This window comes from Ursus arctos, unplaced genomic scaffold (assembly GCF_023065955.2).
Source record: "Ursus arctos isolate Adak ecotype North America unplaced genomic scaffold, UrsArc2.0 scaffold_18, whole genome shotgun sequence".
In the NCBI taxonomy this organism is placed as follows: Eukaryota; Metazoa; Chordata; class Mammalia; order Carnivora; family Ursidae; genus Ursus; species Ursus arctos.
Genome location: NW_026622852.1, coordinates 29787289 through 29814777, shown reverse-complemented (window position 1 = coordinate 29814777; position 27489 = coordinate 29787289). Strand labels below are relative to the sequence as shown.

General features: G+C 40.4%; 1 protein-coding gene across 2 annotated transcripts in view; it reads right to left on the bottom strand.

The window, feature by feature from the left end:
• Positions 1–15017: 15017 nt before the first annotated feature.
• TGFBR1 (transforming growth factor beta receptor 1) overlaps positions 15018–27489 on the bottom strand; it is a 56776-nt gene continuing 44304 nt past the window's right edge. For both annotated transcript variants that reach the window (XM_026506147.4, XM_026506148.4), the window contains exons 7-9: positions 26086–26210; positions 24920–25050; positions 15018–19566 (exon numbers count right to left, since the gene is read on the bottom strand). In XM_026506147.4, the coding sequence (XP_026361932.1) occupies positions 19441–19566; positions 24920–25050; positions 26086–26210 (382 nt within the window). In that variant the 3' untranslated portion in view covers positions 15018–19440. The remainder of the gene's footprint in view (positions 19567–24919; positions 25051–26085; positions 26211–27489) is intronic.

The window sequence follows — 27489 nt, the reverse complement described above, 5'->3', positions numbered from 1 at the left end:
GAGCTGGAAGGTCTGCAAGGACCCCCCCCCCCCCACCTCCCCAAGATTGCCGGGTCAGGGAGGCAGGGAGAACAGGCTGTCTGCGGACACTGGCGCTGCCGTCCACCGAAGCTTCTAGCTCTGCAGGAACGGTGACACAGCTCGCTCTGTGAACGGTGACACAGGGGCCCCCAGGCGCAGAGAGGGCGCGGCTGGGCACTTCAGACCGCAGGTGCACCTGGCAGGTGGACCGAGGGGCAGGGCAGGCCGGGGAGCAGCTCACTGTTGACCCCGCGGAGCCACGCAGCCCTCTGCTTTCGTCTCAGCCTCAGTTTCCCCACCCAGCCAATATGCAGAGCGTTTCCAGGAATCCCTTAGGCCCCGGATCACGGCGGGCGTTCCGTTGGAGCGGGGCTCACAGGCTGCGGGCGGTGCCGGCGAGGGGAGGGCAAAGAGGCCAGCCCCGAACACCAGCGCCGTCGCGCCGCGTCCGGTTAATTAACGACAGCGGGTCCCGTTAATTAATGGCTTCATTCGAGCTTAAGTTAGGCGGGGGAGGTGTGCGGCCTTTCTTTCTACTGCCCTTCCCATTAACCGGCGCTTGGCTCGGTAAATGTGAATTTGGAGGATGGAGGAAGCCAGGCCGGGGTAACAATGCTGCCTGGAATGCAGGCTAATTGCTGTTAAGTGTTGAGCCAGCAGCCCTGGCCCCTGACGATTAAGGGCTTTGGAGTCCTGGCTGAAACCACGGAGGGTCAGCTGAGGCTTAACCCCTTGGTGACCGGCAGGAGGGCGGAGAAAAACCCCAGGGGGTCCTCCTGGGTTTATGAGCACGTGTGTGTGCTCAAGGTGCCCTGCTCGCCTGTGAGCCGGTTGGAGCCCTTCCACAGGTTTGTCCTGAGGGTCAGGTATCCGTCAAGAGAACGCTGGCAAAAATGTTTCGTGCCTCCATAGCACCAGCTAGGCCCTCCCGTGACTATCATTTCCTTATGCGGTGAGAAAGGTTAAGACTTACTCTCGTAGCGGCTTTCAAGTACGTCCTACAGTATTACTAGCTGTATCACCATGCTGTACGTTAGACCCTCCAAACCGGAAGTTATGAGATCAATATCTTCCTTTGACAAGTATCTTCCATCCTCCTTCCCCACCCCCTCAACTACCATTCTTGGCTTCTATGAATTTGGTTTTTTAAAATTCCACATACATATGATTTACATATGAAATACATACCATGCAGAATTTGTCTTTCTCTGTCTGGCTTATGTCTCTTAGCATAATGCCCTCAAGTTTCATCCAAGTTTTTGGGAATGGCAGGGTTTCCTCATTTCTCATGGCTGGATAATATAACTCATCAATCTTACATACATATATGATATGTATGTCTCACATCTTCTTTACCCATTCATCTGTTGAAGGACATTCAGGTTGTGTCCACATCTTGCTTATTGTGAATAATGCTGCAATGAGTATGGCAGATATCCCCTCGAGAAGAGAGAGAGAGCAAGAGAGCACGAGCAGGGGGAGAGGGAGAAGCAGGCTCCCGGCTGAGCAGGACCCTGGGATCATGACCTGAGCCGAAGGCAGACACTTAACCGACTGAGCCACCTAGGTGCCCCCATTTTCTTCTGATACATACCCAGAAGTGGGGTTGCTGGATCACATGGCAGTTCTAGTTTTAATTTTTTGAGGAAACTCCATGCTGTCTCCCATAGTTGCTGTACTATTTGTGGATTCTTTCAGTGTATTACCTATTTGAAAAATAAAATTTTAAAAAGGATATCCAATCCACAAGAAGTTCCTATGCTCCTAAGCGTCCCTTGTGAGTGGAGGGTGTAGTTGTGAGCTGGGCAGGGTCAGACAGAAGGTGTGAGGAAAAAGAGGAAGACACAAATTTGACAGTTCCGTGGTGGCCAAGGCTGCACAGGAAGAAGCCCCTGCTCTGAGACTGATCCTGTCCACCTCACCCCCCAACCCACAAACCTTTTCTCTTTCCCACCAACCTTGGTGGATTCCTGGCTTCTTCCTTCTTTTCAGAAAGGGTAGAAGTAGAAAGTTCAGAGTGGATGCTGTCCCATTTCCAGTGCTTTCTCTCACAAGATGGATTCGGAGCACTGGAACCCAGCACACGAGTGGCAGTGGGGGAGGGGAAGATGGATGGAGGGAAAAGAGCTTTCGAGCAGGCCTTCAAGAGTCAGCTCATTCTTCAGCTGAATCATCGACACTCGGAGCTGCCGTAGGCAGCACCAGGGCTGGGATCACAGGTGGGCCCGCTGGGTGGCCACCGGAGCAACAACTCCTACCACGCAGACTCCAGAAAGAGGCAAGATGGGGGAAAACGAATTTACTGGAACTTCTCACAAAGATTATTCTGTGTGGTTACAAGATTTCAATAAACCTCTTTTTTTAGAGCGGAAGGAGTCATGAGTCACCTGAGGGACATGCTTGGGTAAGAAACGGTCTCAGAGTGGGCTGGGTTTGGGTTTCACCAGGGAGGCAGTGTGCACGTTCGCAGGCAGAGAGCTCATTTTGCCAGCACAGAAGAGAAGCCGGGCTGGCGGCGGTCACCAGCAATCCTCCTTCTCAAATGGGGCTCAGCCTCTTCAAAAAGTAGCTGTCTGGGGGACACCTGGGTGGCTCAGTCAGTTGAGTGTCTGACTCTTGGTTTTGGCTCAGGTTGTGATCTCAGGGTCCTGGGATCAAGCCCCGCAGTGGGCTTCATGCTCAGCAGGGAGTCTGCTTGAGATTCTCTCTCTCTCCCTCTTGCATGCCCCCCCCAAATAAATAAATAAATCCTTTTCAAAAAATCAGCTGTTTGGTACAATATCCTTTATATAAAAAAGGACAAGGGGCTATATATACGTATGTCTGTGTGTATGTGTGTGTATATATGCATGCATGTATGTATATACATGTTAGTCCACGCATGAAATATCCCTAGAAGGATCCAGCAATGTGTCCACACTGGGCGCCTCCAGGGGGACCTGAGAAGCCCAGAGACTGTCTCAGTTAGGAGATAGGATAGGCGGTTTTAAGAAGTGACCCCAGGATACAAGGCTTAAACAAAACAGCATTTCATTTCCCTCCCACGAACCAGGGCTGGTCTAATGGCAATGAAGTGTAGGGACTCCCAGGCTCCTTCTGTTTTGTTGTCCTGCCATCCCAAGGGTGTTGCCCAGCTCCACACAGACAAGGACCTCTGCACTCCGGCCATCAGGAAAGGGGGAGTCAAAGAATCAGCAGGCACAGGCACGTCCTTCAGAGGAGCCCGGCGATGTTAAGCACGCTGCTCCACTCACCCGTCGTTGGCCAGAACTCAGTCACTTGGTCACATGAGGCAGTGTCCTCGGCTGAGCCGTCAGAGCCTGGCTAAAATTTGGGGCTTTATTTTTAACAGAAGAAGGAAAGCATAGACAGAAGGGAACAACTAGGGGTCTTTTTTGCACTAGGATGAAGAAGACATTTTCTCTTTATATATCCATCTTCTACCCTTCGAACCAGGTGCATTAAGAAAACCTTTCGGTTGGAACAGTACGGCACACTGGACGTCACAAATTGAGCACATGCATCCACCTCTCCACGGTGCCACGGACTCATTAGATGAAAACAGAAGGTATCTTTCAGAGAATGAAATCGTAGCAATACTAGAAAACAAGACGGCATGGCAGCAGATCAGAAAGTGTGAGAAAACACAGGAAGCTGGGAGCAGACGCGAATGGGTTAGCTGAGAAAGAGTAAGGGTAAACCATAGCCCCAAACTCCGGGACCAAGAACTTCCTTCTCAAGGGAGTGCCAGAGAAACTCCCAACTCAGACCCAAGAACTCAAAACCAGAAACGCAGGGCATCATCAGAATAATTGAGCAAGGGACTGAACTCAGTAGGGGCCCCCACCTTTCTCCCTTGCCCCTACCCCCAACCCCTAAGGAGAAACCATGTTTCTTGGGTCCCTAAGACTCAAAACTTACTTTCCAAAAACTGTGGGTGCTCTATCCAGGAAGGGATCCTAGCATGGGTGTCAAAACTCAGAAGTAGAATAGAGCCTAAAGTCTCTAGATACTCACCAGGGACATTTTTGTCAGGGGAAAAGGGTATTGCTCGGTCCAAAAGGAAAACATAGTGAAGTGCTCCCGTCCATTACTGAAAACTCTTCTTACAGTGGCAAGTATGGGCATCCCCAGCTTGCAACCTAGAGGTAAGCCTGCTGACCACACAGCCCAACCGCTGCTAGGAGCCTGTAGCCCGCCCTCCCCTACAAGCAAAAGGCCACCTGGGAAATGGGCCTTGCCAACTACTTAAGCAGATTAATCCAGTCCTTCATTTATGAAAGTGAATGGACACCAAACGTTTGAGGAAAACCCATAGCAGGAAAGCTAAACAAAGAAAACTAAAAGGAGCCACCTTGGAAAAAAACAAGACACAGTAGGGAATGTTCAGGAAGAAAACTCTAAGTACCTTTGGACAGATTTGAATGTTAAATCCCTAAAACAAGAGCTAGCTGCCATTAAAAGGGGAGCCATCAAGAGAACAAGAAATCAATTCTGTACATTTAAAGGGATTATCAAAATTTAAAAATCCAGCAAACAGAAGGAATAATATGGCCAAGACTGAAAAACCAAACCAGTTATCTGGAAGTCAATGAAATCTACAACACAGGAAAAAAAACACAAAGCAATGAAAAATGAAAGAGAAGTCCATAGACAGAGGAAAGACCCAGAAGGTTCACATCCATTCATTCAATAGGAGTTTGAGGAAGAAAGAACCGCCCCCCCACACACACACAAAATAAAGAAAGAAAAAAAGAAGAAAAGAAAAAAAAAGAAAAAGGAAGGGGGGAGATCAAAGACACAACAGAAAATTTTTCTTAGCTCGGGGAAAACACAAATCTTCAGATTGAAAGAGCCCATCAAGTACCAAGCAGGATAAATAAAAACAAGATTCAGACTTAGATACCTACTGAAATTTCAGAACCCCAAGAACAATGATAAAAATCTCAAAGTCTTCCAGAAAGAAAAAAAAAAAAATAGGTCAGCTACAAAGGAGTGCAAAAGTGACTAACATCAGACTTCACATCAGAAATACTTTTAAACAGGTCTTTAAAATTCTAATGACCTATGAATTTGAGCCTAAATTATACTTTCAGCCAAACCAGCAGTCAGCTGTGCTGGGAAATCTTATGATGGCGGCACTCAAATTCACAAATTACTCAAGGGGGTACTGCAGCAAAGCAAAAGGAATGCAAGAGTGAGATTTCAAGGAACGTGAGATTAAAACAAACTAGTAAAGAGCAGTGATAGCTGAGTAAAAGTGAGGAAAGTAAAAATGAAATTAAATGGCAGCTTTGACATAGGAACTATAATAAATAATATGGTAACAACTCTGTACGGTGACAGTTGGTAAGTAGACCTACCACGGTGATCACGTCATCATGTATACAGATATCGAATCACTACGTTGTACACCCGCAACCCATAGGATATTGCACGTCAATTCTAATTCAATTAACTTTAAAAATAAAGTGGGAAATTCCATTAAAAAAAAAGACAGATTTGAACCTTGACAATTTTGTGGTTGTCGTTAAGTACACGGGATTTTCTTTATCTCACTGTAGATCTGATTTCATTTTGTTCTGCTGTGATTGATATTTACATAACCACAGTATGGTAAATGCTATTTTTATTGGGTTTAAGTATTCAGAAGTTCAAGCCTGGAAGACTTGACTACGGTTCTGGAACAGAATGTAAATGTTATAAACCTTCACAGTGGGAAGAATGACGATGGTATGTATTGATGTGGAAGAACGCACACTCTGTGAGGAAGCAAATGTAAGTTGCAGAGTAATACGAATAGTGTGACCCCACTGATGTTTATACACATTGTTATAGACGTATTCTACATGCCCAGTCGAACACCTGGAAAACCTTCACTCACTTTTACTTTCTACACTTCTGTATCTTTTTGAATTTATACAGGCAGGCATAGATTCAAAAAATTTTAAATAGAAATATTAATTTGAAGATTGCTTAATTATTAGCCTGCCCGAGGGACTTAGGGTTTTTGGTAAGGCCCAGATAAAAACCCCTCAGTTAAAGAACGACATGTTGTGGAACCCCGCAATCTAAAGCCAGGCAGAAATGTTGGCTGTTCTAAATTTGTAAAAACAAAACAAAAAAAACTGTCTGCAGACCAAAAACCAGTGAAAGATCAACACTGCCATCTGCTGAGGACTTCTTGGAGAGTAGGCTGAGCTGAGAAGGCTTTCTGTTTTAGTAAATGACGGTACCCCCTGAGACCAGCACAATCCTGAAAGCTGGTTTATCTTCTCCCGGGAGCAAGGACTACTAGCAGGATCATACAGAGAGACGCTCGGGAGGGCATGGGCAACAGTTTCAGAAATGGGGTGTGTTCAACCTAGCAAGCGCTGGCCCAAGGGACAACAGGGTCTCCAATATCCGACACGGCTACACTGGGGCAAAGGTTTGGCGTGTGGGACCAACGATGAGGTGGGATAGCATACCCGAAAGGACCTTTTCATAAGTATTCCTCTCCAAAAATAACTTATACTGTCCTGTGAACTAGTGAATGCATCCCTGGTCACTAAAAATGGGTAGAGAGGCAGGGTAACCCTCCATCCTGAGGTTACAGAAAGAATGTCTGTCTGCATTTCTGAGATGTTAGCTTACATGGCCTTGGTGCTCGGGCGTTTGACAAATCCCTACTGGGTGCCTACTATATGTCAAGTAGTGTGCAAGTCCCCTTACAGCCAGAGACACAGATCCATAGACTGGCTTTTGGAATGACGCCAACAGAGCCAAGGCACCAAAGAGTCCAGAAGGAGTCAAACTAGATCTGGTGAGGCGTCTGCCAAACCCAACTCGTGTTTAGCAAGCACTGGATTTCCATATCGCACTCACCCCGCTTAGGACACATTCCTTAAAAACCTAGGCCCTACAATCTAATAAACAAAAGTCTTGTTCCTTTTTAAAGTGAAGTTTGAAAATATCGACATCCCAATAAGATCAAAGCAGACTTCATTCACTGATTTAAAAAGAAACATAAAGAAAAAACTACATCAGGATCACAAAATATTAGAACTGGAAAGACTTTTCTAAAATCATCCAGTTCACTACATTTATAAGCTGGGCTGAGTTCTGGAACGCTGTAAGTAAGCATTCTGAGTGTTTTTTAATCTGAAGGACAGTGCAAGAATAATAGACATGAATGATATGTACAGAATCTGCTATATTGTCAATGCTCAATAACCATTTAAGTATAAAAAATATTCTTTCACTTTAAATAATTTAAATCAAAAAGCCCCAAACTTCATCGTACTAAAAGGTACTGGGTTCTAAAGACAGCCCACTGTCTTAGGGGAAAAAAAAAAAAATCAAGTGTGAGAAAAATACGAAGAAAAGGACATGGGAGTAGCTGATGGAAGAAGTGAACAGAACAGCAAGAGGGAAGCCAGGGATTAGTGGGACCACAAGGAAGGAGGAAGGAAGGGAGGCTGCAGGCTGCAAAGCCTGTAAGAAGAGCTCGCAGGCCCTCCATTTGGGGAGCCCCAGGGTGGAAGACTTTGCTTCTGGAAAGTAAATACACAGCTCCATAGCTGCATTCTGTCAGGTCAGTTCAGATCCATCCCGAATTCCTGAAACTGGATGTTCATTCATTCAACAAGCTCTTCTTGGGGCCTGCTCGGAGCCAAACCCCGCTCTGGGTAAGAGGGTCACAGTGAACCACCTGGTCCTTGCTGCGGGGAGGCTCATTTCCAGCTACAGAGGCCAGCCTTGCAGCCGTTCAAGGACAAGGCCTTAGAGGGAAGCGTGCATACACTGGGATGTGGCTTCATAAACAGAACGTGGCTTGGAGGTCTGCAGAGAAGACAACCCTAACCAGTGGAACTGGGTTTCTGACAGGACACCCCAATCACACCACGCTCCTGAGAATCCAAGGACCCAGCAGAGTGAGCCTCCAAATAATCACTGAACCCGCTACTGCTCAGGTGCTAGGAAAGGGAAATGTATGCGAGCCGTCTGCTTCCTTCAAGGCGAAGAGGGAGAGAAAAGTCCTAAAAATCCTACGGGGGTTAAAATGGGAATGAAACACAATGAGAGGTTGTACAATGACTGGGAAATGTTGCAGGGATCTGTGGTCTCCCAACATGTTGCAGTATATACCGGTAGTCCGTCCCTTTTTATTTTTGAATAGTAAACCACTCCATAAATAGAACACCTTTTTAAAAAAAATCAATCCACCAGTTGGGTGGACATCTCGATTGCTTCAATTTTGGGCTATGATGCTGCTATGAACATTCACCCACAATTCTTTGTGTGGATGTTTTCATTTTTCTTGGATAAGGGTTGCCAGATATAGCAAGTTAAAATGCAGGACACCCAGTTAAATTCAAATTTCAGGTGATTTTTTTTAGTATGTCTCAAGCAATATTTGAGATATTCTTATATAAAAAAATTATTTGTTGTTTACCTGAAATCCATCTTGTATTTTATTTGCCAATCCCATTCTGTGTAGAGATGTAAAAAATGGAATTGTTGGCTCATATAGTAGGCTCATATTTGACTGTCTTAAGAAACTGCCCATCTGGTTTCCAAAGGGACTATACCACTTTACATTCCAGCAATATCGGAGTCTAGTTTTTTCTCATCCTCACCAACACTTGGTGTTTTGTTTGATTATAGCCATTCTAGCGGGTATGGAGTGGTTTTCATTATGGTTCTAATCTCATCAACAGTCTTCAGGAAATTGTGTTTATTAGCCATTCGTAGATTTTCTTGGGAAAATGTCTATCAGACTTTTGACCAATTTTTAATAGGGTCATTTGTCTTCTTGAGTTCTAAGAGTTCTTTATGTATTCTGCATACAAGTCCTTTATCAGATGCGTAATTTGTAAATTCTCTCTCTCCATCTTTTGGCTCATCTTTTCATAGACAAAGATTTTTTAAGCCCAAAAGATTTTAATTTTGATGATGTCCAACTTACGGTTCTGCTTCTTTAATGGCTTTTGCTTATGTCAGTTTAAATCTTTGCCTAACCCAAGTTCACAAAGAGCTTCTCCCGTTTTTTTCTAGAAGTTATATAGCCTTTTACCTTTATCTGTTCGCTTTTATCTTTAGGTCTACAATGAAGTTAGGGCCCAAATAACTTTCTTTCTCCCTTCCTTCCTCTCGTTTTTAATATGGGTGTCCAATTGTTCCAGCGCCATTTATTGAAAAGACCGTCCTTTCTCCAATTGAATTGTCTTGGCACATATGTCAAAGATCACTTGGTCATACATGCAAGAGTTTATTTCTGGATTCTCAATACTGTTCCATTGGTCCATATTGCCTATCTTCACGTCAATAAAACACTGTCTTCATTGCAGCTTCATAGTAAGTTTTGAAATTGGGTAAGTCCTCTAATATTCTTTTTCTGTTCTTTTCAAAAATGATTCTGTTTTAGATACTTTGTATTTCCATATGTTTTAGGATCAGTTTGTCAATTTCTAAACAAAGCATTTTGCTGGAATATTGATACGGATTGAGTTGAACATATGGAATAATTTGGGGAGAACTGCCATTACAATAGTACTGAACCCTCAAATCCACAAACATGGAATATTTCTTTCTGGGTTCTCTTTGTGCTACTGTGAGTGGATTTTTTTTTTAATTTGGGGGGGATTGTTCTTTGCTAATATAGAGGATTTCACTAGATCTTTTGTGTGTGTATTGAACTTGTATTCTATAACCTTGCTAAATTTACTAGTTCTGGTTGGGTTTTTTTGTTTGTTTTGTGGGTTCCATAAAATCTTACAGGGCCATGTCATTTGTGAATAAAGATGGTTTTACTTTTTTTTCCTACTTTAAATGACTCCTTCTTTTGGCAAAGGACAGCAGGAGCTGGATAGAACCTCCATTACAAGGTTGAATAGAAATAATGAGAGCGGTATTCTTGACTTGTTCCTGATTTCAGGAGAAAAGCACTCTCCCCCCATTAACGTTAGACGTGGTTTTTCATAGATTGAAAAGTCCTTCATTAGGTTGAAGAAGTTGCCTTCTATTCCTACTTTGTTGAGTATTTATCACGAATGGGTGCTGAATTCTGTCTCATGCTTTTCCTGTTGTCTATTTAGTTGATCATATGGGTTTTATCCTTTCTTTTATTAATAATGTGTAAAAGATTGATTTGGGGATGGTAAATCAAGCTTGCAGCACTTGCATACACTCCATTTGGTCCTGGTGTATAAAGCTTTTTATTTGTTGCTGGATTCAGTTTGCTAATGTTAAGGATTTTGTATCTATCTTCGTGGGATTTAAATTACTTTTCAAATATAGGTATTTAAAAGTACAAATTTCCCTTTCAGCACCACTTTAGCTGTATATCATGAATTTGGATGTTTTCATTTTCACTTAGTTAAAATTATTTTCTAATTTCCCTTGTGATTTCCTCAATATGAGTTATTTAGAAAATGTGTAAATTTGCATATATTTGGGGATTTCTTTCTGTTGGTGACTTCTAATTTAATTTCAACATGGTTAGAGAAGATACTTCCTATGATTTCATTTTGTTGTTGTTGAGACTTGTTTCATGGCACAGCATATGGTCTTCCCCGGAGAACGTTCCATGGGGACTTGAAAAGAATGTGTGTTCTGCTGCTGGTGGGTGGTGTTCTGCAAATGTCAGGACAAGTTGACTAACAGCGTTCTTTTATATGCTTTTTTGTCAAGTTGTCCTATCAATTATTGAGAGTAGGATATTGAAATCTCCAAATATTATTGTTGAATTGTCTATTTCTCCTTCCAAAACTGTCACTTTTTCTTCATGTATTTTGGGGCTCTGTTGTTAGGTGCATATACATTAATAGTTGTTATATCTCCCTGATATACTGACCCTTTTTTAAAAAAAAGATTTTATTTATTTATGAGAAAGAGAGGGAGAGAGAGAGAAAAAGCACAAGCAAGGGGCGGGAGAGGGAGAAGCAGACTCCCCCTGTTGAGCAGGGAGCCCAACAGAGGACTCCATCCCACGACCTAGAGATCATGACCCAAGCCAAAGGCAGACACTTTAACCGACTGAGCCACCCAGATGCCTCATATATATTGACCCTTTTTAAAATCATTTGGAATGTCCTCTATTTCTATTTCTTGTCTCAAAGCCCACTTTGCCTGATATTAATACATAGATACATATGTATTAACATGTATTATATATATGTGATATATATATGTGATATATGTGATTATATATATCACATATATATAATACATATTAATTCCAGCTTTCTTCTTTTGTATACCATTTTAATTTCTCTTGATTTTTCAACTCTTTTTTTTTGAGCATTGTGTTAGTGCTTGGTCTAGGGACTACAATAATATGCATTTCAATTTATCACAGTCTTCTTCAAATTAATACTAACATAATTCCAATAAAACATAGAAGTTTGTTTCAATACAGCACCATTTCCTACTCCCTCCTTTGTGCTATTATTATAATATACATTGCATCTATGTTAGAGTGTTACCATTATTGCTTTATACCATAACATGCCATTTAAAAAAGAAAAAAATATATTTATTGTGTATGCAAATGTTTCCCCAAGATTCCCATCCTTTGGTTATTCAAAGTACTGCCATGAAAGGACTTTGCAAATGAAATTAAGGTTACTAAATGGGGAAATGATCCTAGATTATCCAGATGGGCCCAGTGTAATCACACTGTAATCACATGTAATCTATGAACAATACAAGAGGGAGGTAGAAGAATCCATCAGAGAGAAATGCAGTGGAAGAGAGAACCAAGATGGGGCAGGAGAGGAGATCAGAGAGATGAAGTATGAAAAGGACCCACATTACTGTTCCTGGCTTTGAAGATGGGAGGAAAGGAACCAATAGCCAAGAATTGTGAGTGGCTTCCAGAGGCTGAGAACAACTCCTCTGACGGTCAGCAAGGAAATGGGAGCCTCAGTCTTAGAACCGTATGGAGCCGAATTTTACCAAAACTTGAACAAGCCTGCAAGTGAATTTATCCTAAGCCTCCCAAAGGAATGCAGTACAGCCAACACCTTGATTTTGACCTTCTAAAACATGGAGCAGAGAACCAACTCAGGCACATTATGCTTGGACTTCTGAACTACAGAAGTGTGCGATCACAAATGGGTATTGTTGTAAGCCAGTACATTTGTGGCAATTTGTTATGTCAGCAATATATTTATATAATCCTTTATATTTACTCACGTATTTACCATTTCCAGTAGTCTTCCTTCCATCCTGTGGATTCAAGTGACCATCTGGTGTTATTTATTTTCATTCTGAAAGGTTTCTTTAAAAGCAGATCCACAGGCAACAAATGGAGTCTTTTTATCTCTTTAGTTTTTTGCCCTCATTTTTGAAAGCCAGTAGTATCCAAATCCTCCCAGCCAAAAATCCCTGGAGCTTCCTGAAAGTGCAAGCATCACCCATGAACCCACAGTCCCTCCGCTGGTCTTGAGTCAGAGATTCCCAAGGGGACTGTTATCCTAAGCAGGCTTTACGATTAGATGTAGAAATACCAGACACTCTGGGGCCTACTGGGGAGAGTGGCAACTTAATTGGAATCTGCAGGCCCTAAATCTGAGTCATAACCACAGGATGGATGTCCAGCCCTTCTGAGCTGGCTAGAGGGGTTCAGGGTAGCAGGAGTCACCTTCCCTACACTCTTTTGATTCCAAGAGTTGGGAAAGGAAGGAAAGATCTGAGCTTGGTGTACAAAAGTCTACTCTGTTGTACCCAGTGCCCTCCCTGAGCCTCCCCTACTCAGGAACCAGAGAGAGTGTGCCTGTAGGCCCTCCATGGCATATTTTGCCTGTACTGTTTATAACTGCTGTAGCCTGTTCAAATCTAGGTAGGTTCGCTACATATTGAGAACATCTAGAATGTTCAGCTTTCTAAGTTTGGGGGGGGGGGGTTGTTGTTGCTTTTATGAGAGATTTTTGAGGCCTCTCTCTCCTTGAGACTGAGGTGAGCACTAAGGCTGGCTCTGGGGCTTGCCCAGCTGCCACTGGGCCTCCCAAGCTACAAGGCTTTGAACTCCCAAATCAGACTCCCAGGGAACAAACCAGGAGTGAAAGAAGCTCACAAAGTGGAAGGCCTGTGAAGGAGAGATGGCTACTCCTGAGCCTCTTACACATTAGCTGCCCTCTCTGGCCTCACCCCTAGAAATCCACACCCAGTTCACCTTCACGCATTCCCTAAAGGCTCCTTCCAGCCCTCTGTCCCCTCCTTAGGATACTCAGTTAGCCACCATCTGTCCTAGTTGCAAAAATCAGGTGAGATCATACATATGAAAGCACTTGGAAAAACTCAAACACTAGGTAATGACAAGTGCAATCATCTCTTCATGTCTGGAATTAAGTCTCAAAACTGTATTTAATCCACCCCTGAGTGCCCACATCTATTTCAGCTTATGAATCCAATGACCACCTGACTCCTCCTGTGAGTACCATGGGTGCCAAGCAACAGTTCTACTGTTATTTTATGGTTGGCAATGTCCATAACCTTTCCCACATAGCTTTTCCTTTTAAAATGTCTACCACTGGGGCGCCTGGGTGGCTCAAGCAGTTGAGTGTCTGACTCTTAGTTTTGGCTCAGGTCATGATCTCATACGTCAGTGGATGGAGCCCCCAAGAGAGGCACCTTGCTCAGGCTCAGGAGGGGAGCTGCTTGAAGATTCTCTCCCTCTGCTCCCCCCCCACTTGTGCACACACTCTCTAAAATAAATCTTTAAAAAAAAATAAAAATGCCTAACATTGCCAAATAGTTTCTCAATCACACCTCCCTTTAAACAAAGAAACAGACCTCCCTGTACACCATCTACTACATTCAGATCCCAAGTGTTTTGGTGCTGCCTACCACAGCGCGTGCACATTTTATTATCGGTCTACACCAATACTCCCTTAACTTCCAGTTTTTCTTACCCTCTCTCAATAGATTCTTTCCCCTTTGAAATACTTAAGTTGCCAATCCCCCTTTATGATTCTATTCTTTCTAATAGAAAATAGTTAATTTCTTACCTTTTCCATTTCTCTTTAGCTCTCATAAAGTATCCTTTATTTCTGTAATGATTTTGTGTTCTTTCTTTCCCAATTCTTAAAAATTATGCATGGCTGAACCATGCACGACTGAGCCTTAGCTTTTATAACATCAAGTTTTTCTACTCATCTTTCAGAATAGCTCCATTGTTTTGTAAATCCTCAACTGTAAAACAAACAAAAAGTGCAGAGTTGCAAGATATGCCCATAAGACCACATATGTAAAAACATTTTTTCTAAATTCGAAGAGACCAGTATATAAAGCTGGTTCTGCTGTTTCTCTGAATCTATGTGTTAAAAATAATTTCACTTTTTTTCCATCTTTCAACAAAAGCTCTATATCCTGGTTATGTGTCTTATTATGGAGGAAGGGGAAAAAAAATCCCTAAGTCCAGTCTTTGAATTGAAGTGACAGTCTGTAACGCAAGAGCAAGCCAATCCACAAAACCACTCCCGACTGTTAGTCAAGAGTTTGGGGGCCACACCTCCTTATCCACTATCTGCTCAGTTTTCTCATGAGCCAAGTTCCCACTCCCAGCATACTAACTGTTCAAATCTACTTAAAAAAAAAAAGCAAAGCCTATTTCTACAAATTATGCCAATTCTCATAAATCCTTAAATTAGGAAAGATGAAAACACTCTAAATTTCTTTTGAAAATAACTGCAAAACTTTGAGAATCAAAATAATAACATCACTTTAACACAACCTTAGCAAATCTGCTGAGCAAGAGGCAACATAGTTCACAGGCAGGCAGGTCCCAGCCTGCCCACTGACAGATCAGCAACCCCTGCACACATGGGAAGAAGCTATGACGCCCACGGAGGCACCTTGGGGCAGGTGGGCACTTCTCAACCACGTTACAATGTAACTTGTACTGGGGAATAATTTAAAAATTCTAATGTCTATCTACAGCAACTACTTTTCATAACAGCATGGCTCGGGATCCAATATACACACTTTATTTTAAATTACGCCACTAGCACTTGGGAAAAAAGTCATTTATTTGCATTGCTTCCATTTTTCTACTGTAGTGTTAGGACTTCACATAAGCATCGCTCTTCTACTTCCTATTTACAACTCATTCAGAATATTACTACAAATACAATATACATCTTTTAAAAACTTATGGGGAACTGCAGTTTTTGTTTTTCTTTCCTCTTTACAGGTTTCTCAAAATCATTCAACTTAAATGAAAATTTATATGGACATTCTCTGTACACATCTGAAAGGGCAGAGATCACACTGATAAAGCCAAAAGAATTTTGCACAAATACAATAAAATACAGAAAACAAAAACTATAGAAGATGTTATTTGGGGTACAAATATAAACAATACAGTACCATTTGAGTAATTTAGCAACATAACACTCATACTTTATAGAAATAAAACTGCAAACCTGGAGAATGCTCTGACAAATATTAAACATTATATATACAATGAGGTAAATGTACCTTGGTCTCTTGAGAGGTAATTTAAGTTTAAAGCAATTGACATTTTGAAGCATCTCCTTGACATATAAAGAAATATCAAACACCCCATTCCATTGGCACAATGTGAAAAAGGGATATCAAAACACGGTTCATGATATTCAATTCACAAATCTTGTTAAAAAATAAAAACAAATTCACTTAAGTTCTTTTTTTAAGCTTTAAGAAACAGGTTGAATGTTATTAAATACATTCTTTAAAGTCTACAATTACAAATAAGATTGCATAATGGTGTTGAAAAGTTTAAATGTACTGACAATCCTCAGAATGTCTTAGAATTCCAGCATTTCTAGAGAGAGGGCCCATTGGTAGTCCAGCATTCCAAAACAGACACTAGGAGCTACAGATTACATGTCCAGACCTATTCTTTAGGATCTCAGAAATATCTGAACTGGTGTTTCCTGCCAAGCTGTAACAGAATCTCCACCATTTGGAGCCAGAACACTGCCACAGTCAAGAAACAAAAATCAACAGTTGACTTACAATCCCTCTTTCAGCGCAAGGATAAAAATAAACTCTAGATAGGACATGTCTAATGGGATACGGGTTTTGTTCTGCATTTTAATTAGCACTATGCCATCTTGTTTTATAAAATACTCTATGTGGGACAGTTCTCAGATGTAGCGGCGGAACTAACGGTAGCTCATGCATGAGCTGCAAAATGGCCAAGTGACCACTTAAATTTTGTAATGAGAACTGAAACGTGGAATTCTTGATGTTATTAACCATGTCACTGTGCACGGACTCAAGGCACTTCTTGAGCACTATCACTACGGCAGAATTACAGGCTCAGCTCTCCGGACCGCACCCTGTCCTCTAGAGGGTGGGATGTGCCGCTGCTTCTGGCACAGCTCCTACTGCCATAGCTGCTGCCTTGCTGCCTTCCCACTCCTTGGCCATAGCTTAAGTCACAACAGGGCAGCCAGCAGGGCCATCATCCACCCCACCTCCAAACTCAGAGAACCCTCCCAGCAACATCCAGTGACTCAAGGAAATGGAAGCATGTCCCCCACTTCCATCAACCATTTTACTATAGATTTCAAAAGCAGCTATTCAGTCAAAAGGCTGCTGAGGGGAGATGGGCGGGGAAGCATGGCGGCAAGGCAACTAGTCTCTGAGGCAGAGACCAGCAGGAAGGCAGGTTGAGAGAAACTTAAGGTGAAGTTAGGAAGGAAGGACCAGGGATTCCTGTGCCCCACTGGGTCATACCTCCCTCATCCCCATTCCTCCGGGGAACTGAAAAAATGGATGTGGACAGGTAATTGGTCTGAAGGTATATTTTAAACCAAGTTTAATTTTGGAAGGTGAGCATCTGAAGATAGGCAGTATAAACAAAGGCTTGTGTATCTAAATGACAAAATTAATACTCTAGTCAAACGTATCTGCAGTTATGGCCATAGTAATAATGATCTATTTCATTTTTAAGTGACTTTCATTTTCAATATTAACTAATTGGGGTTTATCAAACTGTCATTAGCCAAAAAAGGAATTTGCTGCAGTAATATGTAAACCGAATTTAGAACTAAACTCCAACTTTTAAAAAAATTCCCTGACTCACCAAAAGTACATTTTAACCACTTAGGCAAAAATAGTATAATTGCAACTCAATCTTTGATTTAATAAAGAGTATCTTCAGTAAAAGTTGATTACCCTACATGAAAGTGAGAAATCATGTATCTCAATTTTAAATCAGACAAGAACTTTTGGTATGTTCTTAAAATTATATAAAAATAGTTTTAGCATTGGTCCCCTGGATTTCATAAAGCAGATCTGGTAGGCTTAGAAATGGCCAAAAAAAAAAACAAAAAAAAACCATATATATATACCTAATCACAGAGCTAGAGATTATTAAACAGGAAATACAACACAATTATAAAACAAACCCCTCAAACTCATTCATTTGCTTTGACAAAATCATGGTAGCTACAAAAAAAAGCCCTCAAATTTGGAGTCAAAATATTAACCTCTAAGCACATTTTCCCCATGATGTTTTTAAACACATGAAATTGACACTAAATTCCTATGCATATGTCATTCATTCTAAAATTACTTTGGCTTTAAGACCAAATAGTCTTTCAAATTTATTCTATGTTTAACAGGTAAGACATAATCAGAATGCAGCTCAGTCAGAGTAAATGGCCACTATCTCTTACCAAATACTATAAAGGTTATTCTGACCCTTTCTTTTGGAAATTGATAGCACTATAAAGTCAATGTCTTGCCTCATTGCTATGATAGTTTTTCTCCCATCAGAATAAGATCACAGTGATAAAGAGAGCTCTGAAAACTGTAAAAGCCCTAAAAGACTTTTAACACTGGAAGTAAAAACCAGTTATTATAAGCTAGTTTCGACTTAGTGTGAAGACCATGACGAGTTTGCTTTAAACACTGAATTTGACTGAAAACATCTGTAAATGGAGAACCTATACTCAGAATGTTCTTTAGCTACCATTCTCCCAAATATCAAGGGTGTACTAAACTTATTACCTAATCATATAAATTAAGCAGTGGCAGTATCTGCACACAGAAGGAAAGACTGAATTAGAAGCTGCCTTCCTCAAAGTGTAGTGAGACCTCAGAACCACGCTAACTCTAACCTTAGTTACAAAGACAGAAAGTCCACTGAACACGGACTCCTACATAACAAATGTGACTCTCTTGCACACCTGTTACCTACTCAAATGATTAACTACCTTTACCTCTAGAAAAGGCCTATTATTTAACATTAACCATACCCTAATTTTAAATGTAATTCATTTCTTAAAAAAATAACACTGTCTTTGATCAGATAAAGAAAAAAATGGCTTATAGAATGCCACAAAACTTTTCACAAGCAGCTAGACAAATTTTCCCTTTTAGAAAAATTAGTCTGTATGCTACAAGTTTTAAATTATTAGAGTACTATAAGCATCTACAGTGCCACTTGAATTTTTTAAGGTATACTGAGACAACACAATTTAGATGCAAAAGCTTGATGTGAGAATATTCAAAAATGACCATAACATTTACCAATTAATGCCACTTCATTTCTTTAGTGGTTTAAGCACATTTTGGTAGGAGAAAGGCATTTTCAAAATGGAATACCAAATGACATACTACAAAAAAACCTTCTAATAAACAAAACAGAAAAAGTCTGGGTTACCCAGATAAATAAACTTTTTGAATTAAAATACTACACCTTTTAAGACACACAGACTGTAAGCAATTCTACTCATTTCCATTAGAAAGACATAGAAGCGGCACTTACTGGTATAGTACAATCCCATTTTGAAGGCATGTAATGTTCTGAATATGTGAAAGAACAGTAATAGTATACAAAATACAATTGCATAAATTATGTTCCTCACTACTATATGAGGTCATTTTTAGACTCAAGATAAGAGTTTTATAAGTATTAGTTTTAAGATCCTGAAAATTATAGAACAGTACATTCAAAGTCTGAATCAAGGAAACTCTTTAGTGGTTCAGAATCCTCTGAGAATGTACTAACCAGGAATAAATCACTTTCTTTAAAAATAAGAAATGTTTCGTATAACTCAACAATCCAGCTCCTTTACCCTTAAAGATGATCTTCAGCACAGCAGAGTTAACCTAAAGTTAAGACCAGCAATCATCTTTAAAAAAAAAAAAAAAAAAAAAAAAAACCCAAGTTTTGTGTTAATAAAAAATAAAGGTAGACTACACAACATTTTGTAACTGTCCTGGGAAAGAAGTGTTCATAGTGCACAGAAAGGACCCACACTGCTGTTTCCTGGGTCCAAAGAAATCCTGGGGAGTTTCTCGTTGACCTTATTACACTGTTGCAAAAGGAAGCAACATCCTTCTATTCCCTCTCAGTGAGGTAGAACAATTGACCTCCCAAATTAAAACCCAGGAGCAGATCTGAAGGAAAAGTAGAGTTCAGGCAAAGCTGCAGAACTACATTTTGATGCCTTCCTGTTGACTGAGTTGTGACAATGTTTTCTTAATCCGCAAAGCCGTAAGCCTCGCCGCTCCGTTGGCATACCAACATTCTCTCATAATTTTAGCCATTACCCTCAAGGCCTGCAAAAAAAAATAGAAGAAAAATAATTAATGAGTGCCAACGAGTGCTTGCCATTCATCTGAATAAGATGTTTACTCTGTACATCTTCTTTCCAAGTGACATATGTCCACGTTTTTTGTTTTGTTATATTTCCACATTATCTGTAATAGCAAATGAATAGAAATGACTTCAATTCCCATCAGGGGGATACTGGTGTCAGCAGCTGGAAAGCAGATGGATGAGGGCCAACTTACTTAGCAGACCTGAAAAAGCTGAATCCTAAACCAGAGCTGTCAAGGCAAAAAAGAACCTGACTCACACAGAAACTCCCCTAGAACCAAGGAATTAACTGCACTGAGTTCCTCTGATGTGAAGTTCAAGCTAAAAACAGGAAGATCAGCCAAAAGAGCTGGAACCCCAGATACCTACCCCACCCCAACCTTCACACGGTTGAGCGCCTGGCCCACTCCCACCCCAGCAAAAGACTAGAGGCTGTATCTGAGAGGGTAAAACAGACTTCTAACTTGGGGAACATGGGGGCAAAGTTCCATATTGACAACTCACTAAATGATAAGACCATAGGTTTTCTCCCCAAAACACAGGCAGGAACTTGTAGATACTCCTCCAGGCAAGAGACTGAGAGAGTCTTCTCTGGGAAATGTGAGCCCAAGAGGAAAGATCTGAAGATACCGACACATCGGTGGCTCCCAACCACTGATGGAAGCAACCCAGTTAGGTCACCCTAAAGGTCACAGTGGATAAGCTCCGTTCACACGCACAAAGCTTCCATCAGCTTCCAGTGTTCTGTCATTAAACATGAAGAGAAGAGGAGTTTGATCAGACATCAGAGAAAGCAGTATGAATGCAGAAGCTGATACAAAGAGACCAAAGTAACTTGGACAAAACAGTTGTACAGAGAAGAAAATATCAACAATTTATTATTAATATCCTCAAAGAGATAAAGAAAATACTCAGATTCATCACTGCCAGTTTTTTCTTCTTGTTTGACTTTGGAAAAATATGACAGAAGAATTGGAAAATAAACCTGATTAAAAAAAGATAAAAGTTGATAAACCTAGCAGAAAGTTTAGAAAAAATCAGGGACAGGTAAGAGGGAAAAGATAAGAAAATAGGAAGGCCTCTTCAAGAGGTCTAACATTCAAAACTAAAGTGGGAGAAAGAGAACGAAGGAAAACAGAAAGGAACAAAATCAAAGAAATACTTAAGGGACATTTCCTAGAAATGAACATTGGTTTCCATATAAAAATGACCAAATGTATGTGATATACATATACTCATTCCACAAAATTATAAATTTATGGAGAGCCTACCATTTACCACATACCATCCTAGGTACTGGGGATACAAAAGAGAACACACAGACAAAATCCCTATCCTCATAAAGCCCATGCTGTAGGGAGCCAAAGCATATCATTAATAAACAAGTGAAATACATGGACTGTCAGTGGTAAGTGCTAAGGAGAAACATCATTTAGGGAAGGAGATAAAATACGCCAAGAAAAGAAGGTGATATTTTAAATGGGTATAATGTCTACTAACAAGGTAACATCTGAGCAGAGACTTAAAAGATGGGGGAAGTTGAATTAACCAAGAAACAGGAAGTCATGAGGTCCAGGAAGGAAGATTCATTGTAACAGAGGCAAAGGGAATCCCAGGACAAAAGGTGAGGGATATCCCAAGATGAAAGCTGCACAGTTGGCCTAGGGAGCTACAAGTCCAGACTGGAAAAGACCAGAAGGTTCTGGAAGATACTTCTTCAGTTATTCTATTCGTTTCATGTTCTTAATGTGTTTCAACTACTGAGAGGAGATTTATAAAACCACAGAAAAGTGAAAGACTGAATTAGTTAAAGTGAAATACAGAACTAACCAAATGGAGAAAAAACAAAAATGACAACAATGGCATTAATTCAGCAAGATGTGACAGTAACTGCAAATTGCATCTGTGCTCTTCATATTTTCTATTAACTTTCCTCATGCTTAAAAAGCCATCTGTTTAATAATGTGCTCTATTTATTTAATGAATGCATGAATACTTTGAGTTTGCACTTTGTAATATCAAGATCAAATTTGTAAAAGACAAAATCTAGCCCAATTTCATTTGTTAAACGTGCAAATTCTCTGAGCACGCTAAGACATATTTTTATCTGGGCCTGGATATTTGATTTTGTTGGAGGTAGCTACGGAGCTCTATTGATGTCTTGACTATTGATGCCTACATTATTTTAAGATGTAAAATCAACTACCTAAGTCACCAGCTTTTTATTCCTCTTAAGCTATAAAACTTCACATCTGGAGGAAAATGCTCTGCCTTGTCAATATTATAATAATGACAGCTAGCAATTACTATAGATTAAATAAAATTTGTCTTATGAATTCTTTAAATTTACAAGTACAAAAACATTTCTAAAATTTTTTTTAAGAGCTGGGGTTGAGAATCTCAGACACTGCTAGAAAGCATTTTCCCCATATTCCTGGTGAATGGTCACACAGGCAATCAGATGAGTAAGATGTCAAATCATCGGAACCATCCTCCCCATCACCTTATCCAACTTCCTCCTTTTAAAAGGCATGTTAGGGTCTGGAAAACTGCAACGATTTGCCCAAACTCTGAAACTGGTGGCCAGGCTGGTTTAGAATACAGGCTTCCTAATTTCCATCCAGCATCCATTCTACTGTTCTGGGCTGCCCTGATGAAAAGGACACATTCATTTAAAATGCAGGTGACTTCTATTTGCAGAAGAAGTGATACTATATATAGAAAACCCTAGAGCCTCCACCAAAAACACTACTGGAACTGATAAATGAATTCAGTAAAGTTGGAGGACACAAAATCAATGTACAGAAATCTGTTGCATTCCTATACACTAATAATGAAACCGCGGAAGTGAAATTAAGAATACAATCCCATTTACTATTGTACCCAAAACAACAAAGTATCTAGGAATAAACTTAACCAAAGAGGTAAAAGATCTGTACTCCAGAAATTATAAAACACCGCTGAAAGAAGTTCAAGACTCTGCAAAGAAACGGAAAGACATTCATTCTATGCTCATGGGTTAGAAGAACAAATATTATGAAAATGTCTATACTACCCAAAGCAATCTACACTTTTAAAGCAATCCCTATCAAAATACCAGCAGCATTTTTCATAGAACTAAAACAATCCTAAAATTTGTATGGAACCACAAAAAGAACCAAAGGAATCTTGGAAAAACAAAACAACAAAACTGGAGGTATCACAACTCCAGACTGTCATACTACCAAGCTGTAGTAATTAAAACAGTATGATACTGGCATAAAAATAGACAAAGAGATCAACAGAACAGAACAGAAAACCCAGAAATGAACCCACGATTATATGGTCAATTAATCTTCAACAAAGGAGGAAGATTAATGGGAAAAAGTCTCTTCAACAGATGGTGCTGGGAAAACTGGACAGCTACATGCAAAAGAGCGAAACAGAACCACTTTCTTACACCACACACAAAAATAAACTCAAAATGGATTAAAGACCTAAATGTAAGACCTGAAACCATAAAAATCCTAGAAGAGAGCACAGGCAGTAATTTCTTTGACATCAGCTATAGCAACATTTTTCAAGATATGTCTCTCCAGGCAAGGGAAATAAAAGCAAAAATAAACTATTGGGACTACATCAAAATAAAAAGCTTCTGCACAGCAAAGGAAACCATCAACAAAACTAAAAGCAACATACTGCATGGGAGAAGATTTTTCTAGAGAAAGAGAGAGAGAGTGGGGGAAGGGGCAGAGGGAGCAGAGAGTCTTAAGCAGACTCCGCACTGAGTGCAGAGCTTGACAGGGGGCTCGATCTCACCACTGTGAGATCATGACCTGAGCCGAAACCAAGAGTGGGATGCTTAACTGAGCTGCACCACCCAGGCGCCCAGAGAAGATATTTTTAAATGACATAGCTGGTAAAGGGTTAGTATCCAAAATACATAAAGAACTGATACAATTCAATACCCAAAAAAACAAAGAATCCAATTAAAAAATGGGCAGAAGATGGGGCGCCTGGGTGGCACAACGATTGGGCATCTGCCTTCGGCTCAGGGCGTGATCCTGGCGTTGTGGGATCGAGCCCCGCATCAGGCTCCTCTGCTATGAGCCTGCTTCTTCCTCTCCCACTCCCCCTGCTTGTGTTCCCTCTCTTGCTGACTGTCTCTATCTCTGTCGAATAAATAAATAAAATCTTTAAAAAAAAAAAATGGGCAGAAGACACGAACAGACATTTCTTCAAAGAAGACATCCAAACGGCCAAGAGACACATAAAAAGATGCTCAGCATCGTGCAACATCAGGGAAATGCAAATCAAAACTACAATATCACTTCATACCTGTCAGAATGGCTAAAATCAAAAACACAAGAAACAATAAATGTTGGCAACCACGTGGAGAAAAAAAGAACCCTATTACACTGTTAGTGGGAATGCAAACTGGTGCAGCCATTGTGGAAAACAGTATGGGGGTTCCTCAAAAAATTAAGAGAACTACTCTATGATCCCGGAATCACACTACTGGGTATTTACCCCCCCAAAATACAAAAACATTGAAAGGTTTACGTGCACCCCTATGTTCTCTGCAGCATTATTTTACAATAGCCAACTATGGAAGCAACTGTGTCCACTGATAGATGAATGGATAAAGAAGATGTGATACACACACAACGGAATATTAGCCATAAAAAAGAATGAAATCTTGCCATTGGCAACAACATGCATGAAGCTAGAGGGTAAAATGCTAAGCGAAGTTAGTAAGAGAAAGACAAATACCATATGATCTCACTCATATGTGTAATTTAAGAAACAAAACAAACAAGCAAAGAAAGTGAGAGAGAAAGACACAAACCAAGAAACAGACTCAAAACTACAAAGAACAAACTGATGATTACCAAAGGGGAGATGCATGGGGGGATGGGTTAAATAGGTGATGGGGATTAGGGAGCGCACTTATTTAAAAAAAAAAAAAAAAAAAAGATGGTGAACTTAAATCCATCCATACTGATAAGTGAATTAAATGTAAATGGATTGAACATTCCATGTAAAAGACAGATAAAATGAAAATGTAGGTGCCTTCTTCATTGGTAGATTTAAATACTATTCAGATAAACTGATGGCCACTGCCAATGCTCCATGGCCCTTTTGATGTCCTTGAGTTTGAACATGAAAACCAAATTATTCTGTTTTTCACTCACTGGTTTAACTGCCATGGGAAAAAAAAAAAAAAGAAAAGAAAAGAAAAGAGAAAGGAAAGGAAAAGAAAAGAAGCAAATTTTCCACATACTAAGCAGAAGCAGTTTAGAAAATTGTGTAGTATCCAAAATAAATACTCACTTCACAACTCTGCCATCTGTTTGGAATATTTGGCCTTAACTTCTGTTCACAAACAACTTTTCTCATTTCTTCAACTGACGGATCAGAAGGTACAAGATCATAATAAGGCAGCTGGTAATCTTCATGAATTCCTATATTGGTCAAAAAAAATTTCTTTAGAAGAATTTACTTAGATAATGCCAGACCATTCTTCGCCCAGGAACACCCGAGAGTTCTATTTCAGGGTTCCATTAATTAATTAGCTTAGTGGAACAGGGCTTATAGCTTGCCCTATCTCATCCACATCTGCATCAACCCATCTCTCTGAGTTGGTACTGGGCCCACACCTTGAAACTAAATATCACTATGGGATCAGCAAAGGTTATTTTAATGATGGTTAACTATGAGCTGTAATGACCTGATTGATATTTTCCCAAAGAACCCTCATGTGCAAGAAATGAGAGTTTTTATTCTGTGAGTTCTCAGCCTTGGTACAGGGATGTACACTCTACCATGGAGATGTAAAACTTACAAGCAAATCTGAGGTGCAAGTTCTTTACCTCTACTTGGATCTGTCCTTTTTGCTATAATACAGAGACACGCTCTCCCTCTTACTGCCACATAAACCTGAGACCCTAGTCTCAACCAAGCCTGGGCCCGCAAGGATGAGAAAGTATTGCTCAAGTAAATATCCAAACTGCTCAATCTAAAATAAACTTAAAATAAACTTAGCTTAAAAAGTAGTGTAATGGCAATGTAACTGTATTCTGTATATGTAACTTCCAGCTAAGAAGTTAGACAAAATAACCACACTCTCGGGAGTGGGGGGAGTGGCAGTGGGGGAATGAGTTTGACCCAGGTACATGCTAGAAACAGCTTCCTGGGTGGTCTCTCAAGTAGTCATCCATTCTAAATAACTATATTCCAAGATAACAAGGCCTTGGTTCCCGATGCTTCCCAAGATTCAAATGGAAATAGAAAAAGAATACACTAGAATAAGCGTGTCATGTCATTTCCCCTTACTGCAGGTTTTATCTCCTTTATTTTCTTTGGCACTCTCAGTGATCACCTGGTGAACATAATTTTGGACTGTTGGTGTGTGTAATTTCATTCAATTAAAAAAAAAAAGGCTATTCTGAAACAGCTTCTGTTCATGACAAACTGCTGGGGGAGGGGGAGAAATTTACCACCAATGGAACATCGTCGAGCTATTTCCCAGAATACTAAGCCCATTGCATAGATGTCGGCACGTTTGAAGGATTCAAAGTGTTTCATATTTATGGAATCATCTAGAACTTCAGGGGCCATGTACCTAAAAAAGAAGTCAGCAATTTACTTTATGAAATGGTGATCACATTACTTTTGAACTGTTTCATATATTTGCTTTTTCTCCTGAGAATTTTTTAAAAAATTGGTATGAAGACTTCTCTTTCCTTTCAGCATGGTTCTGTTACTTTTTAAAATGATTCATACTTCGTGGGGCGCCTGGGTGGCACAGCGGTTGTTAAAGCGTCTGCCTTCGGCTCAGGGCGTGATCCCGGTGTTCTGGGATCGAGCCCCACATCAGGCTCCTCCACTATGAGCCTGCTTCTTCCTCTCCCACTCCCCCTGCTTGTGTTCCCTCTCTCGCTGGCTGTCTCTACCTCTGTCAAATAAATAAATAAAATCTTTAAAAAAATAAAATAAAATGATTCATACTTCTTAATTTTCCCAAAGTTCATAAAGTACAAAGTGAAAAATCACTCTATTACTACTACCCAGTGTTAACACTTTGATCAACATTCAGATACCTCTATACATATATAGACATATATACACAATATAACTAAGATCATATTAAACTCAAGAAAAATATTAAATATCCAAACTGATTTGAAAATTAATGATATCAACTAAATAAATGCCATGAAAAGCTGAAACAGCAATTTCATGCTATTTACCTGCCTTAGGATCTTAGTTTCCAATGAAAGACACATCTGTAACAATAATGACTATTATAAATGTCTCAACATACACCACCTACTTTGTCAAGTACTATGCAGGGACCATATATTTTAATCTGGAAGTCTTCTCACTAAAACAGGATGAAAGGAAGGATGAGGACATAATCCAGGGAACAAAATAATAGATAAAAAATGAATGCCAGTCCTCCTCCTGATGCTACATTTTAGGGTTCTGAAGTTTTAAAAACCCTACTGAAGTTATGGATCAGGATTCATGAAGACCTACAGCAACCACTGTCCTGGGTCCCTAAGTCAAGAGTTCTGAGAGTCCTTGCGGTATCCAGAAATCATAAATACGACTGAGATAGAATGAAGCTTGGCTCTATCCAAGGCCGAGGCGGTAACGTGAAGATATGCTGTAGCAACATGCTGTGATAATACACAGAGTAACGCCTTTTGGGTCAGAAAGGCCTAGGTTCAAATCTCAGCTCTTCAGGTTACCATCTGTATGAGGCTGACCCCATTACTTAACTTCTATGGGGCTGTTTCCTCATCTGTGAAATGAGGGCAATGTCACCTATCTAGTCATGTTCTTTAGAAAACTCATGAATTCAAAAATATTTACTGAGGATCTACTGTAATGGATTC